The sequence below is a fragment of the Heterocephalus glaber genome, unplaced genomic scaffold (assembly GCF_053883595.1).
Source record: "Heterocephalus glaber isolate CG9 unplaced genomic scaffold, H.glaber_assembly_v1.0 deba00001442, whole genome shotgun sequence".
NCBI lineage: Eukaryota > Metazoa > Chordata > Mammalia > Rodentia > Bathyergidae > Heterocephalus > Heterocephalus glaber.
This window is the reverse complement of record NW_028258296.1, coordinates 3,883,806-3,899,842: the sequence shown is the minus strand read 5'-3', so window position 1 is coordinate 3,899,842 and position 16,037 is coordinate 3,883,806. Positions and strand designations below refer to the sequence as shown.

General features: G+C 37.1%; 1 protein-coding gene across 7 annotated transcripts in view; it reads right to left on the bottom strand.

Annotated features, from left to right (window-relative positions):
- Positions 1-16,037, bottom strand: part of Lepr (leptin receptor) — a 105,171-nt gene that overhangs the window by 6,306 nt on the left and 82,828 nt on the right. For all 7 annotated transcript variants that reach the window (XM_087212860.1, XM_087212861.1, XM_013070994.3 and 4 more), the window contains one exon: positions 15,940-16,015. In XM_087212860.1, the coding sequence (XP_087068986.1) occupies positions 15,940-16,015 (76 nt within the window). The remainder of the gene's footprint in view (positions 1-15,939; positions 16,016-16,037) is intronic.

Here is a 16,037-nt window from a genome sequence, read left to right as displayed (position 1 = left end):
GAAGATGCAGCTCTAGAATCCACTTGGTTACAGCATTATCTATTGGATACATGATGGTATCTGATAGATATGTTCTAATAGACACAATCATAATGCTTTTTGTTTTATGACTATAAAAATGACACAGAACAAGTCAGAAATCATGAATATTACTTTTAAACTTTAGATGACCTGAAAATCACACATCCAAACTGACGTGGATTCAAACCTATATCATGACCCAAATTTACACATCTATTTTAAATTCTAAAAAACATAATCCACCACATGTTAGTTCTCAATAGTTCAACCAAATTATGTCTTAGATTTGTTCCCCTTCTTCAAAATGTAAAAATCTTCTAATATTCTATGAACTGTTGGGAAGTTGGTACATTGAGTTCATCAGCAGTGACCATGATTAGACTTCAAAGAATGTCCATTCTCTGTTTAGATAAAATAAAATAAGAAAGCAAAATAAAAAAAGTCACTCAGGAGGCAAAAGATAAAAGATTCCAAAACATTTTCTGCTAGGCATGGTTCTGGACTCTAAGTTAAATTCTTGTGTTATATTATAGTTATGCATCCTTTTAGGAAAGGAAAAAAATTTTAAACTAAGGTGGCTTTTTGGCTTTTTACATTTGTGCTTTAATGTCATACTCTAAGATGGTTTTAATTACTCCAGCAGAAGAAAAACTGTAGCGAAATAACAGAAAAAGGTAAAAGGAAAAAAAAACAACAACAAAGAGCTGGAAAAAAGGAGGGGGATAAAACCAACAGTAATATTGGAGCATGTGGAAGAAGAAAGAAAAAGAATAGAACAATGAGAAGAAAAATTTAAAAAATAAACAGAAGGAAGTACTAAAATAGTGAAGAACAGAATGACAGAACCTTTGCTGTGAGGTTTTTTTCTTAACGTAGAAAAAAGATTTAATAAATCTTTTGGTTCAGCTCTCCCTTTTTTAAACAAAGGAGCAAGGCCTGTGAAATTATTTGGTTAAGGTTATACAGCCAATTAGACCACAGTAAGGACTCTGACTTAGTTCTTCTCTTTGCTGATCCAACTATCTTTCTAAAACACAGTGGAGGATGAAGGAAGACCCAAACACAAAAAGTCAGGAGAATATGTTGTATTCCTTTTCTACTTGCTGGAATAGAGTTGAGCCGATTAAATTATATTTTCTCCTGGTTCCTCATGACCTGAGGGATATAAGGCATAAGAAATAACAAAACTGACATAATATTTGAGGGTAGTGAAATATATGCTTCTAGGCCCAGAAATACACACGTTTAGCCATGGAGATTAGCCACTTCTAAACAGAACATCTAACTCAAAATTGCACCAGGTCTTCTACACATTTGCAAGGGCAGTCTCTCGATTTCAGGCACAATTCTGACTCAGATCTGTGTGACAGTCTTCTGGAAGTTCACAGTTGTTAAGCTCTTTCTTTCTTTTTTTTTTTTTTTGGTACCGGGGATCAAATTCGGAAGGTCCTTGTGCCTGCGCAGGCGGCAAAACCACTGAGCTAAATCCCCAGCCTCATTGAGCTCTTTCTTTAAAAGCCCAGAGCTGGTTGACAAATAATTCAGGAGAGTCTTTAGATGGCCAGGAAAAATCCACTTGCCTTTCGTTTTACTTGTTCCCCTTCAATTAAGTTGTTAAGGACATTCTTAGAAAACCTGACATAAATGTAGACAAAGGAACAGAGTTGGACCAGAGGAAAAATAAAAGAAGAGAAAATATTAAAAAATAAACTTTAAAATGCAAAAGAATGAAATGGCTTAAAGTTAAATCAAAAGTTTTAAAATATCTCAAAGGGAAAAGCTTCAGATGATTTGGATTTAGAGGGAAAAAATAATCAGGCAAAAATGCTAAAGAAAAAAAGCACAAAATAAGTTGAGAAAGGTTTGTTTGTTGTCTTTTATTTTGTGAAATTTGTATTACAGGAAAAGCAACGCTATTGAGTCACTACAATATATTTTCCTACACCAAGGACTCAGTCTTTGTTTAAGATTCTGATCTTTAAAGTATAAAGACAAATTGTGTGAAGAATTCAAATTCAAAATGACAGATTGAACATGTTTCTTTCTTATCTCTTTAGAGATTCTGTAAGTATGAATGTATATGAATAAATCAAATACAGATCCACAACAAAAAGGATGATCTGAAAAGAGTAATAGGGGACAAATAATTTTAAATTCATTTGTAAAAAATAGAAAACCATACGGACAGTGTTAGACCAAAAGAAATAAGTAAAGGAAGCTGAAGAGCAGAACATATCCAGAGTGGGCTTCAGCTGCAGAGAAAGTCCATTAGCCCTGCTGAACACAGTGCAGAATGGAGGGAGGAAGTGGAGGTGGAAACCAGGAAGAAAGGGGCCTCAGGGCTGGAAACTGGGGCAGGCTGGAGGCTGTGCACAGGGAGGGGCTCTGTACACTCAGCTGAGCACAGAGGAGCCTTTGTGTACAGACCGCCCATATCCCAATGGAGGGGATTCTTGTTCCCAAAAACAGCTGAGGAATAGTCAGGGAGAAAGAGAGCAGCCCTGGGATATTACTCTCTCAGAGCACATCTTTGTGCATCTGGGTGGAATCCTCGCTACTCACCTGGGACGACTATCCCTGTCTATATGCCCTAGGCGCTCAAGCAACCAGTCTACTGCCTCATCCAAATAAGAATAAAGGGGAAAGGGCTGCCAAATATTTGGGGGAGGTCTGAAATTTTTAAAAAAGAATAGCTGAGAGGAAAACATGATCCAACCGAAACAGAAATTTCACAGAATAAAAAGAAAAGATGATTTTTCAAACTAAAAAATCCTTTAATTGATACTTCTAGTAAAGCTGCAGCAAACATCACATGCATAAAACCAGAATATAACATTCTGTAAATACTACTTAGAAATGTATAATAATAATAATAAATAAAAGTCCAATGAAAGTACTGGAAGAATAGAAAGGTCTCAGAATGCAAAACAAAAATACAGAGAAATAGAAAACATTAGATCAGAGATACGCAGCACAGAAGATCCACGCAGATGGTCAACAGCCAACAAACAGACCTACGTGAAAGAGAGAACAAAAAAACAAGAGGACAGGAAGGAAATCAAAGAAATAATGGCATTTCTTAGAGCTGACGAGGGAAAAAATGAGCCTCTTCAAATGATACCAAGTCAAATGAAAAAAGAAACACCTTTGACACAATGCTGAAATTTCACAACATCAGAAATGGAAATGTGATTTTAAAAAGATAAAACTACAAGTACTCAGTAGGATGTAAGAACTGGAATGGTATCTGACTTCTGAGAAGCTACTCTGAACAGAAGGAAGACGGGAATTGTCCCAAAATTCTACTGGAAAGGCTTTTTCAAACTAAAAATTGATATTCCATCAAATTATCAACCTAGGAAGTTGCAACAGAAGGAACTTCAGACATGCAGAGACTGAGGTTTAACCCAGAACCTTTCTAAGAAGGTCACTTAAGGATGTGGTTAAGAAAGATGAAGAGAAGGAAGCCAGGAAACAGTAATGACTAGAAATGAGTTAAAGGAACATTCAAGAGTGATGATTTATAGCAATTTTACAAAAGGTCTAATCCACTTTGAAGTTGGAGGAGAAAGGGATCCCAGGACAGACTGTACTAGAACAAGTCTCCAGTGAAGACAGGGACTGTATAAAATAGTTTATATAATAGAAGCACACAAAAGGTTAAGCTGACAGACAGACAGATAACAGATGGTACACAGACAGATGATAGCTAATGAGTAGATGATAAGTAATAGGCAAATGGTAGACAGACGATAGGCAATTAGAAACTCTAGGAAAAGAAATAAAAGGGTAAAAACTAAGTGGAAAAAATGAAGCCAACTCACATTTGGCACAATTTTGATCAAGCAGAATGTGTCTAATGTCTTTTTCTTAAAAAAGTCTCCTTTGACATCGGATCCAGTAAGAAATGTAATCACATTATACTACCTGTTTCTACAAGGAGTGTTTACATGATTGTAACAATCTAAATTCCACATAATAGTTTGCTACTTTTAAAAATGAACCCGTGGGCAAAGTATATTACAGAATGTTATCAACTCTGACTTTCGCAAAACTACAGTTAGTAATTTCTAGAGATTGAATAGTAGAGGGGAAAATGGAGACAAAGATAACTGAATTAATGTATTAATTTTACAACAAATGGGGCTGGGGATTTAGCTCAGTGGTTCTGGCGCCTGCCTCCCAAGCTGAGGACCCGAGTTCGATCCCTAGTACTCCAAAAATAAAACAAATTTTACAACAAAAAGAGGAAGTCTCTAGTTGAGAGAATATGAAGTGGAGCCGGGGATTTAGCTCAGTGGTTTCGCCACCTGCTGCGCAAGTGCAAGGATCCGAGTTTGATCCCCGGTACCAAAAAAATAAAAGAATATGAAGTGGAAGTGGAAGCACATTTTTCTGAGGTTGTCAAGGAATTGAAACAATGACAAAACAGTACATAGTAAGAGCAAGAGGAAAGGAGAAGGGGAGGAAAAGTACTTGTGTAAACAAATCATTTATTAGAGCTGGAAATCAGCTCATGTTTACAGCTCAGTGTAGTGTAAGCATGTGAATTTTTAGAAATCTGAAGGTAAACTGCCAGCAAAATGAAATGCCAGACAGTTAAAAGAAGGAGCATTGCAAATGCAAGACTAAGAGTAGAGGAGGGTGGAAGAGGAGACTATATTTTAATAAATGTTCTTCATACTATTTCACATTAAACTACACACATGTATTTCTTTCAAAAGCTTTTCTTTACTGTAATGGAAAATGTTAAAGTACACACCTCAGAGAACAAACTGACATTTGCAACCATACTTCCTGCAGCTGTTTGTAACATCCAGATGAAAAAATGAGCTCAGATACCCTACATATGCAGCGAGAGGGAAGTGGATGAATGAACTGTGGTCGGTCCCTAGGCTGCATCGCTACAGAGCAGGCCAATGGGTGAGCTGGAGTGACTATCACCATGGAGACTTTGCCACAACAACGCTGGCAGGAAAAGTCCTTTGGGATGAAATGGACAGTGTACCAACGCTAATGATACCCCAAAAGGTGACTGCCCATTGGCCACACACACACAAATGTGAGCGTAGCACAAAATGGATTAACATGCACTATATTTTGGAAGAGGGATTAGAACTGGCAAAGGGAATAAGCAGGACAAACTTTATATATATTTCTTATTATGAAAAAAGTGAGGTAAATATGTAAGATGTTAAGACACTCGGTGTCTATAGAGTTGCTCCCCTCTTCCCAGTACTGGTTGTCAAACACACCCATTCTAGTGAACCACTCTACCACTGAGCAGCACCAACCCTATGTTATTCTATTTTTATGTATTTATATTATCTGAAATATTGAAAGGGAAAGGGTATAACATACAAAAGAAAGATCTTGAGGAAGTTATATTAGGAGAATTATTTTGAATCTCATTTATAATCACTCTATTGTTATTACCAATGTCTTGCATGTAACAGTTTTAAAGAAATGTTTTCTTTTAGAAACATCTCAAAATATTGGCTTTTAAAAAATTTTGGCATCTTTGATTTGCATATTTACTTTAGTATAGATTTCAACTTATTATAAACCAAACAGAAGGAGAATGATCAGTTAAAAAGTGGAAGAAATTAATATTAGAGTACAGTTTGGAGAGCATGTGTGATGTCTAGGAATTACAAGACCAAATAGAATACTTTCATAACAATCAATGTTCCTAAAAATAGGAATCTAGAGAACAAATTAAAGAAAATAAAGAAAATACTTTACATAGAAAAGTATCACTTCCTTTAAAAATGATTGTGTTTAAATCTATTTGCTGTGCAATCCATTGTGAGGTTTTTGCTTCCTTGTTTGTTCTTTCTATTCTAGAATGAGATACCCCATACATTGTTTACCCATTCATCATTTGAAGGTCATGGGGTTTTTTCATGTTTTGGCTATTATGAATAATCCTCTTATAAATATTCACAGATAAACTTCCACATGCATAAATGATTCCATTTCTGTTGGTGCACACCTAGGAGTGGAACTGCTAAGTTGCCTAGTTAACCTTTGAGAAGCTATTTTGTTCCACAAGGGCTGCCCTAGTATTGAATGCTCCCACCAGCAATGGATCCTACTGTAAGTTCTCCACATTGTCGACAATATTTATCTGGTTTTTTTATGACATCCATCCTGCCAGGCATGCAGTGGTACCTCATGTTTCTGACTTTCATCTTCCCAATGTAGAATGATGTTGAACAGCCATTTGTTAGGTACAAGGTACACACCTTGTCTGGATGAATACCTAGTCAGGTCCTTGCTCATGTATTTATATATGTATATGTGTGTGTGTGATTTACCAATTCAACTATTTCTAACTATGTAATTCAGTGTTAAGTGCCTTAAGGACACATGGTTAATAAGGAATCGATGAGAAGTACGAGTCTGGGTCAGATGGAAGGGGCTTGAACGCAGGTTTTCACATGCCCTGGCTGTGTAGTCAAGATAAGCTATGGATCCACCCTGAGCCACAGCTTCTCCCCAGGCGGCTTTGAGCTCTTGGGCCTCTGAGAGAATGAAATGCAGTAACACAAACATCGAGGCACAGGAAGACCCTAAAGTTGCCTTTTAATTCTTTAGTAATACAAAGTGAGTTGTACTGTTTTATTTTCCTCCCCAAAATACATGCTAGTCATTTAGGAGATTAAAGTGGAAAGGTTAGATATAAACAAGTTTGTATCTTTGTTAGAACAATTTTTATCCTTAATAAAATCTTTACAGTTGTATTCTTCACTTTGTAAATTTTCCCATTATATTTCAAAACTGATTTATTCCTAATGCACCTACTAAGCCCTAGTAATAAGCTAAGCTTTTGTGCCTCAATTATGCTTAGAAAATATTTTATAAGATTAGAAAGTCAAATATTTGCAAAAGGAAAAAAAGCAATCAATTTTCCAAGGAAAGATTATATATTTTTACATTTTTTTACCTTTCTTTACCAGAATCTGGAAAATTTTGGTTTCACTGCAGTTTACTTGTCTGTAATATCTGGCAGAAGGAGCTTTGCTCACCTTCAGGAAGTGTTAAAGGGAGAATTTGGGGCAGGACATAGTCTACAAATATTTTCCTGCTCCAGCCCTTCTACCTCCACCCAGATTCCTTTGTGCCAGGCATTTTCTGAAAGGGGGAAAATTCCATCAGTGCAGATTCAAACTGCATCTTGCTGGGGTGGGTCTGGCCTTGCCCTGGTAAATACAAGAAGCCATTTTCACAGTGGTTCACAGGTGAGATGTAGCATGTTGGCAAGAGAGAGTTTTAGGGTCTTCTCAAGAGATGCTACGACGGTCACTCCCTGACCGGATACACATGCTGATGTAGTGAAGTGTTAAATGTTTTGTTTAGATAGCAGCTGGTTACGATGACAAAAATCCTCCTATTTACAGAAAAGAACATCCCCTGCTTACCCTGTCTCCTCCAGGCTCTCTCTTTCCAGTTTGTGAGTGAGCTCGGGTCCTTGCTACCACGGTGCTTTTTGTCTCCAGGACACTAAACCTCCACCAAAATCCTCGCTAATGACTATTTCTCTCTACAATCTTCACCCAAATGTCACTTTCTTAACTGCATCCCCTTACCCCACCCCAATACTAAGCCAGGCTCTCACATCATAGGCTCTGTAGAACACCATAGTTTATGATGATAATGTTATTTCCATGATAAGTTGATTAGTGCTTATCTCCCCACCAAACTATACACTCCAGGAGCGAACAGTGTTTTTCTCATTGTTATAATCCCAAGGAACAGCAAAGTGACCAGCCCAAAACAGCCCTTCAGTAATATTCTAAAGGAACTCAATGAACCAATGAATGAATGAAAAAATGAATGAACTATTTTACGGAAGCAAAAAGAGACAAGTTCTTCCCATTCTTTCAGGCCAATCACTCTGCTCTGACTCCACTGTCTCATTTCTTGGATGGTAAAGAGAACTTCTTCAAACTGAGCCTATCAACAATGTGTTGACTGCAGATGAATGAATCCCATATGCATGTACCTGACATACCACCATGACAACAAGAAATGTTACTATATAAATTTATAATAGGAGAGAAAGAAGAGGAATAAGTATTTTGTAAATTGAAAAAAATCAGAAGCTGTATTGTAATAAAAAGAAATGCCACAGTTTATAGTAAGCAACAGTGTAGCTGAGAAGTATAGAGCTAGTTAGAGTCAGGCCAGATAGTTTCCAAAAGACAAATGATTACATGGAAACCTACACTACTGCCTCTTCTGAAAACAGGGCACTGTGTTGTTCCAATGAAAGAGTATGACTGAATCTTTCACATTGTTCATTATGTCTACGATATTATTTGTCTATCATTCTCTGATACACTGTAAAGTGATGTTTTCTAATGGCAAATCATAGGTGATTTGAACAATATTAAATTAATTTAGCAGGTTGAAAACAGCATTGTTAACAAATGAAATAGAATTCTAAAAATGTTCTATTTATTCTACTTCAAGCAAGTAGTAAACTATTTTGTGCATCTTTCCTTTCACTTTTACATATCTAAGTGTGTGCTGAGTTGGAAGGTCAAATGTTTTTCTCACTGTGGATCACAGTCAAATAAAAAGGAAAAGAAAGTCACTGTTACATAGCACAGCTACTCTTAAGACAAGCTGCAGAATCAGACAAACTGCAGAATCAGACAAACGAGGAAGCTAATCCTGACTCCAAAACAAACAACCTCACCACTCTGAGCATCAGTTTTCTCTTCTATAAATGGAGATAATGATACTTACCCTACGGGTAACTGAATGACAATAATCACCTTAAATATGTCCGTAATATAAAATGGTAAGTGATATTGATTGAGACCTTTCTGTCACAAGTGCTGGCTTCTGTAATTTCCGAAATAACCCAACAGGGCCATGGCTCACCTCATTTTACAGAAAAGGAAACCAACAAGTTGAGAATTAAAGGGAAATTCCACATGAGTGGAAGAGTATCTCAGCGACTTAGAATAAATGGGCACTCTGGTTAAAAGTTGCTGGTCCTTATTTAATGAATTCCACTCTAGTAATCTGCATATAGCAAGAAGATTTCCACTGATACCTGTGATGGATAAAATACAGCCCTTGTACTCAGCATTACACACATTAAACAACAAAGTGATCTAGGAATGTCAGTGGAGTAGAAATTCTTCTGAACTAGTATGTGCCTTACAGGACAGCAAGGGGAAAGAAGAGCCTTCTTGAGGAGAAAGGCTCTGCAAAGCTGGAATGAACTAGATGGCAAAGGCACAACCAGGGCCCAGGGCAGAAATACCCAGACACACAGGTGGCTAACAGCATAGAGAGAGGTCCTGAACTCTGGCTGAAGAGCTGTGTCCTGTGGTTAAAGTGAGCCACTGAAGGCTTCTAACAAAGATTACATCTAAGAGGTCCCTCCGCTCCGGCTTAGAGGAAGGGGCTTCCGGGCCACTGTCTGCCATGCAGCTCCCGGCCCAGAGGTAGGGGCTTCTGAGCCACTGTCCCACCACTCCCAGCCCAGAGGAAGTGGCTTCCAGGCCACCATCCATCCCGCCACTCCCAGCCCAGAGGAAGGGGCTTCCGGGTTGCCATCTGTCCCGCCCTTCCCGGCCTAGAGGAAGGGGCTTCTGAGCTGCTGTCCCACCTTTCCCAGCTCACAGGAGATGAGCCGCCTGGGCACCAACAGCACCCCCCCCCAGGTCGAAATGAGAAGACACATAAATAAGTCTCAAAATCAGACTTCCAGAACACCTACAGCAACCCCAAAGGGAAATGAGATGGAACACTCTGATACTCAACCACCTGGACCCCCTGAACTGGCAACAAAAGGGGATCAGGAAAAAATGAAATCAGAAATAATTTCTCAGATAATAGCAGAGATTGTGCTCATAGTGCAAGACATGAATAATAAATCTAGAGAGAAGCTGAGGAACATGATGGAATCCCAATAGAGGAAACAAATGGAATTCATAAAAGAGATGCAAATAGATTTCCAGGAGATGAAAATCTCCATTGAAAGTCTACCAGCAGAATGAGCCAAGGTGAGGACAGAATTTCAGATATAGAAGATAAGATTGAAATTAGTGACCAGTAAAAGAAAAATTGCTTCAAAATTGTAAGGGACCATGAGAAAACAATCCAGTAGCTTCTAGACAGTGCAAAGAAGAATAACATAACACTGATTGGAGTCAAAGAAGAAACAGGACAGAGTGCAGATGACATAAAAAAAACTCTTCACAGAAGTAATGGCAGAAAACTTCCCAAGCAGAGGAAAAGAACTTGACATACAGATTAAGTGAGGCATATAGGACTCCAAATAGCCTTGATCAAAAAATAATCTACACATAGGCATGTAATTGTTAAGATTCCAGAAACTCAACAGAAGAACAAAGTTCTACAAGCAGTTAGAGAACAGAAACAAATCACATACAAAGGAAAGCCCATCAAAATCACAGCAGACATCTCAGCACAAATCATCAAGGCAAAAAGAGCTTGGAGTGATGTGTTTCAAGTCCTAAAAGAAAACAGCCTCCAACCCAGATTGATGTACCCTGCAAAACTATCTTTCAAAATTCATGGAGAAATAAGATACTTTCATGACAAAGAGCACCTTAGGAACTTCATGAATGACAAACCAGCACTCCAAAAAATTTTAGACAATATCCTAGGAAAAGAAAATGAGGATCACAACCCCAGGTAGCAAAGCAAAATGAAGCCATCAGGCACAACAAGAAATTAAATGTAAAGGGGAGAAGCCAACAAAAAGAAAAAGTCATGACAATGATAAGTCAATATGTTTCAGTTATAACCATCAATGTTAATGGTCTCAATTCACCAATCAAAAGAAATAGACTGGCAGAATGGGTCAAGAAGGAAAATCCAACAATATGCTGCATATAAGAAACACACTTAATTCAAAATGAAACTGATAGACTGAAAGTTAAAGGGTAGCAAACAATACTCCATGCGACCAGAACCTGAAAAAAAGCAGGAGTAGCTATCATTTGGGAAGATCAAGTAGATTTCAAACCAACACTGATTAAGAGAGATGAAGAAGGACACTACAACCTTGTTAAGGGAAGAATCCAAGAGGAAGAGATGACAATCATAAATATCTATGCACCAAACACTAGTGCACCCAACTATATAAAACAAATACTAACGGACATGAAAAGTCATATATGCACTAATACAATTGTAGTGGGGGACCTCAACACCCCATTGTCACAAATAGATAGATCAACTAGACTAAAAATAAGTAATGAAATACTAGAACTCAATCGAACTCTTGAACAAATGAACTTATCAGATGTTTACAGAGTCTTCCACCCCACAAAATCACAATACACATTCTTCTCACCTGCACATGGGTCATTCTCCAAAACAGACCACATACTCACACACAGAACATGTTTAAGTAAGTGCAAAGGAATTGAAGTTATTCCCTGTGTATTATCAGACCATTGTGAGATGAAATTGGAGATCAACAGCAAAAGTAACTGCAAAAATTTCATAAACACGTGGAAATTGAACAACACACTTCTGAATAACCAATGGATCACAGAGGAAATTAAAGAAGAAATCAGACAGTTCCTTCAATAAATGACAATGACAATACAACATATCAGAATCTATGGGACACAATGAAAGCAGTCTTACGAGGGAAATTCATAGCAGTGAATACTCATATTAGGAAAACAGAACGAGCCCAATTAAACAACCTGATGCTGAACCTCAAGCTTCTAGAAAAAGAAGAGCAAGACAAACCCAAAGCTCATACAAGGGAGGAAATTATAAAGTTCAGAGGAGAAATCAATGCAATGGAGACTAAGAGAACGATACAAGAAATCAATGAAGCCAAGAGTTGGTTCTTCGAAAGAATCAACAAAATTGACAAACCCTTAGCCAACCTTATCAGAAAAAGGAAAGAAAAGGCCCAAATCCATGCAATTAGGAATGAAAAGGGTGAAACTACAACAGACTCAGCAGAAATCCAGAGGATCATCAATACCCAATTACAGAACCTATATGCCAATAAGATGGACAACACAGAAGAAATGGACAGATTCCTAGATACATATGAATTACCAAAGTTGAATGAAGAAGACCTAAAAATTCTAAACAATCCAATATCAGCCAATGAAATTGAAAACGTAATTAAAAACTTATCAACTAAGAAAAGCCCGGGCCCTGATGGCTTCACTGCTGAATTCTACAAGACATTTAGAGAGGAACTACTGCCACTACTGTTTAAACTCTTCAATGAAATTGAAAGCGAAGCAATACTCCCAAATTGATTCCTGGAAACAAGCATCACCTTGATCCACAAAGCAGAGAAAGACCCAACCGAAAAGGGGAACTACAGGCCAATTTCACTAATGAACATAGACACAGAAATCCTTAATAAGATGCTGGCAAATAGAATGCAGAAGATCATCAAGAAGATCATACACCCTGACCAAGTGGGATTCATCCCAGGGATGCAGGGATGGTTCAACATATGCAAATCAAGCAATGTAATACACTATATCAATAGAGCCAAGGACAAAAATCATATGATTATCTCCATAGATGCAGAAAAAGCATTTGACAAAATCCAACACACATTTATGATAAAAACTCTACAAAAAATTGGAATAGATGGTCTCTACCTCAAACTGATAAAAGCCATATATGAAAAACCAACAGCCAATATCATACTAAATAGTTAAAAACTGAAATCCTTCACACTAAAATCAGGAACAAGACAAGGATGTCCACTATCACCACTCTTGTTCAATATAGTTTTGGGGACATTAGCCATGGCAATTAGACAAGAGAAAGAAATAAAAGGAGTAAAGATAGCAAATGAAGAAGTCAAATTGTCATTATTTGAAAATGACATGATACTGTATATAGAAGACCCCAAGAACTCCACCAAAAGTCTTCTAGACTTAATAACCAAATTCAGTCAAGTATCTGGATAAAAGGTCAACACACAAAAATCAATAGCTTTCCTCTACACAAATAACAGACTCACTGAGCGAGAAATAGGGCAAAGAATTCCTTTCACAATAGCATCCAAAAAACTGAAATACCTAGGAATCAACCTAACGAAAGAAATCAAAGACCTCATCTCTGAAAACTATAGCACTCTGAAAAGAGAGATTGAAGATGATATCAGAAAATGGACAGACATCCCCTGCTCCTGGGTAGGAAGGATCAAGATAGTGAAAATGGCTATACTTCCAAAATTGCTATATAGATTCAATGAAATTCCAATTGAGATCCCAGCAGCATACTTCAAGGACCTTGAGAAAAATATACAAAAAATTATTTGGAACAAGAAGAGACCCAGAATAGCAAAAGCAATTCTAGGTAACAGAGACATGGCAGGGGGTATCACAATCCCCAACTTGCAACTATACTACAAAGCTACTGTGATCAAAACAGCATGGTACTGGCAAAGAAACAGACCTGAGGACCAGTAGAACAGATTAAAAGATGCAGAAACAACACCAAACATACTCAGCCATCTCATCTTTGATAAAGAAGCCAAACACCCTCACTGGAGGAAAGATAGCCTCTTTAATGAATGGTGCTGGAAAAATTGGGTTTCAACTTCCCAAAGATTAAAACTAGACCTATATCTCTTGCCATGCACTAAACTAAAATAGAAATGGATTAAAGATCTAAACATTAAAATAGAAACACTGAACCAGCTGGAACAGAGGCTAGGTAGAACTCTTGAAGCCATTGGGGTAGGAAAAGACTTTATGAACAAAAACCTCAGTTGCCCGTGAACTAGCACAGACAATCAACAAATGGGATCTCTTTTTACTAAAAAGCTTCTGCACAGCAAGAGAAACCACCAGCAGTGTGAAGAGACAATCCACAATGTGGGAAAAAATCTTCACCTGCTCTTCCTCAGACAAACGTCTACTATCTCAATTCTATAAAGAACTTAAAAAGATCAGACCTCCCAAATTTAAAGACCCAATCCAAAAATGGGCATCTGAAATGAACAGACATTTCTCACACAAAGAAGTAGAAACAGCAAATAAATACATGAAAAAATGTTCAACATCACTGGTCATTCGAGACATGCAAATGAAAACAATGCTGAGATTCTACCTCAGCCCAGAAAGAATGGATGCTATCATGAAATCAACCAATAACAAATGCTGGCAGGGCTGTGGGGAAAGAGGAACACTGCTCCACTGCTGGTGGGAGTGTAGACTGGTACAACCACTGTGGAAATCAGTATGGAGATACCTCAAAGAACTAGGATTGGAAGTCCCATTTGACCCAGCTATTCCTCTGCTGGGTATCTTCCCCAAAGAATTAAAAGAATCATACCACAGTGATATATGTCCACCCATGTTCATAGCAGCACAATTTGTAACAGCTAAAACTTGGAAATAGCCCAAATGCTCATCAACTGGAGACTGGATAAAGAAAATGTGGGGGTTTTTTATAAAATGGAGTACTACTCAGTCATAAAAAATGAGAAACTAGAGACATTTATAGCTAAATGGATGCACATTGAGGCAATACTCTTCAGTGAAATAAATAGGACACACATGTATAAATACCAAATAGTTTCTCTGGTGTGAGAAACTGAAAGTGTAGATAAGGACTAAAATGTATAATAGGTAATGTGAAATAGGAAGAAAAGGGGCAAAGGGGAAGGGGAAGTGGGAGGGGTAGGGGAAAGGAAAGAAGGGAATGGAATTAATATGAGAAAATGGAAAAATGGAAACAAAATCTTTGTAAATAGTGAGGGATTTAGGGGTTGAAGGGAGGGCAGAGGAAGGGCGAAAAAATAAGAACCAATAGAGATTATGTAAAGGTGCAAATTTCCAATGATGAATGTCATTATATTGTATACCTAAAATGTACCAATGATTAGAAAGAATAATTGATAATCCAAAATAGGAAGAAAAGGTCCAAAGAGGTAGGGGAAGTGGGAGGCACAGGGGAAAGGAAAGAAGGGAAAGGAAAAATGATGAGAAATGGAAAAAATGGAAACAAAGTCTTTGTAAATAGGGAAGGGTGGAGGGGGTGAAGGGAGGGCTAGGAATGGGGAAAAAATAAGAACCAAGATGCATCATGTAAAGGTACAAGTTCCCAATGAGAAATGTAAATGTGTTATATACCTAAAATGTGCCAATAAAAGAATTTAAGAAAAAAAAAGATTACATCTAAGAAAGACGTAATCAAGAACACGATAACCCCTAATTACTGCGTTAAAACACAGTGTATTTTACACGCAGACTGAATTTTATTTTTTCCAATTTTATAGGTGGAAAGTCAACCTTGTTGCAGGCAAAATTAATTAACAAAGCATTCATTAAGCTCCAGTGTTTCTTCAAAAAATTCTATTATAGAACTAAGTTCAAATTATTTTTTTATAGTTGACGATTTCATAGTCTTCTATCTTGAATGGGAATATCTCCATAAATAGAAGCTTCAGTAGGATAACTGCATGTTTTCAGATTGTAGCATTTAAAAAAGATTATTTACATAATTTTAAGTTGAATTAAATAATTATGTATAATTTTAAATTGATTTAAATAATTATGTGTATTAAATAGTAGAGATTATTGATTCTAAGTCTTTTCCCCAAAGACAGTTTGAACCAAAAAGTGTAGCCCAAAATCTATCCTTCCTCAGATTTGACCCTTAATATTCTAACATTTATTTTATTATGTATTGTGACCAGAAGAAAGATATAAATTGTCTGCTCTCATATGATAAACTACTGAATTTTGTTTCCTTCTAGTTACAAATTCCTCCATCTACTATCTTTAAGAATAGATAATAAACACTCATATTTAAATGAATAAAATAAAAACATTTAAATCTTAAAAATGTTTAAAGATATAGAAGTCACATGGCATCTAAAATGCAATCTTATATATTCTGGATTCAAAATATTGAAAAAGTGACCTTCTGAAAGTTAAGTCCTTGTGCCCAGGAACAATTCTTGGGGTTTGGAACATCATCCCAAAACAGCTTTTTCATTCTATAAAGGATAAACAAAGCAT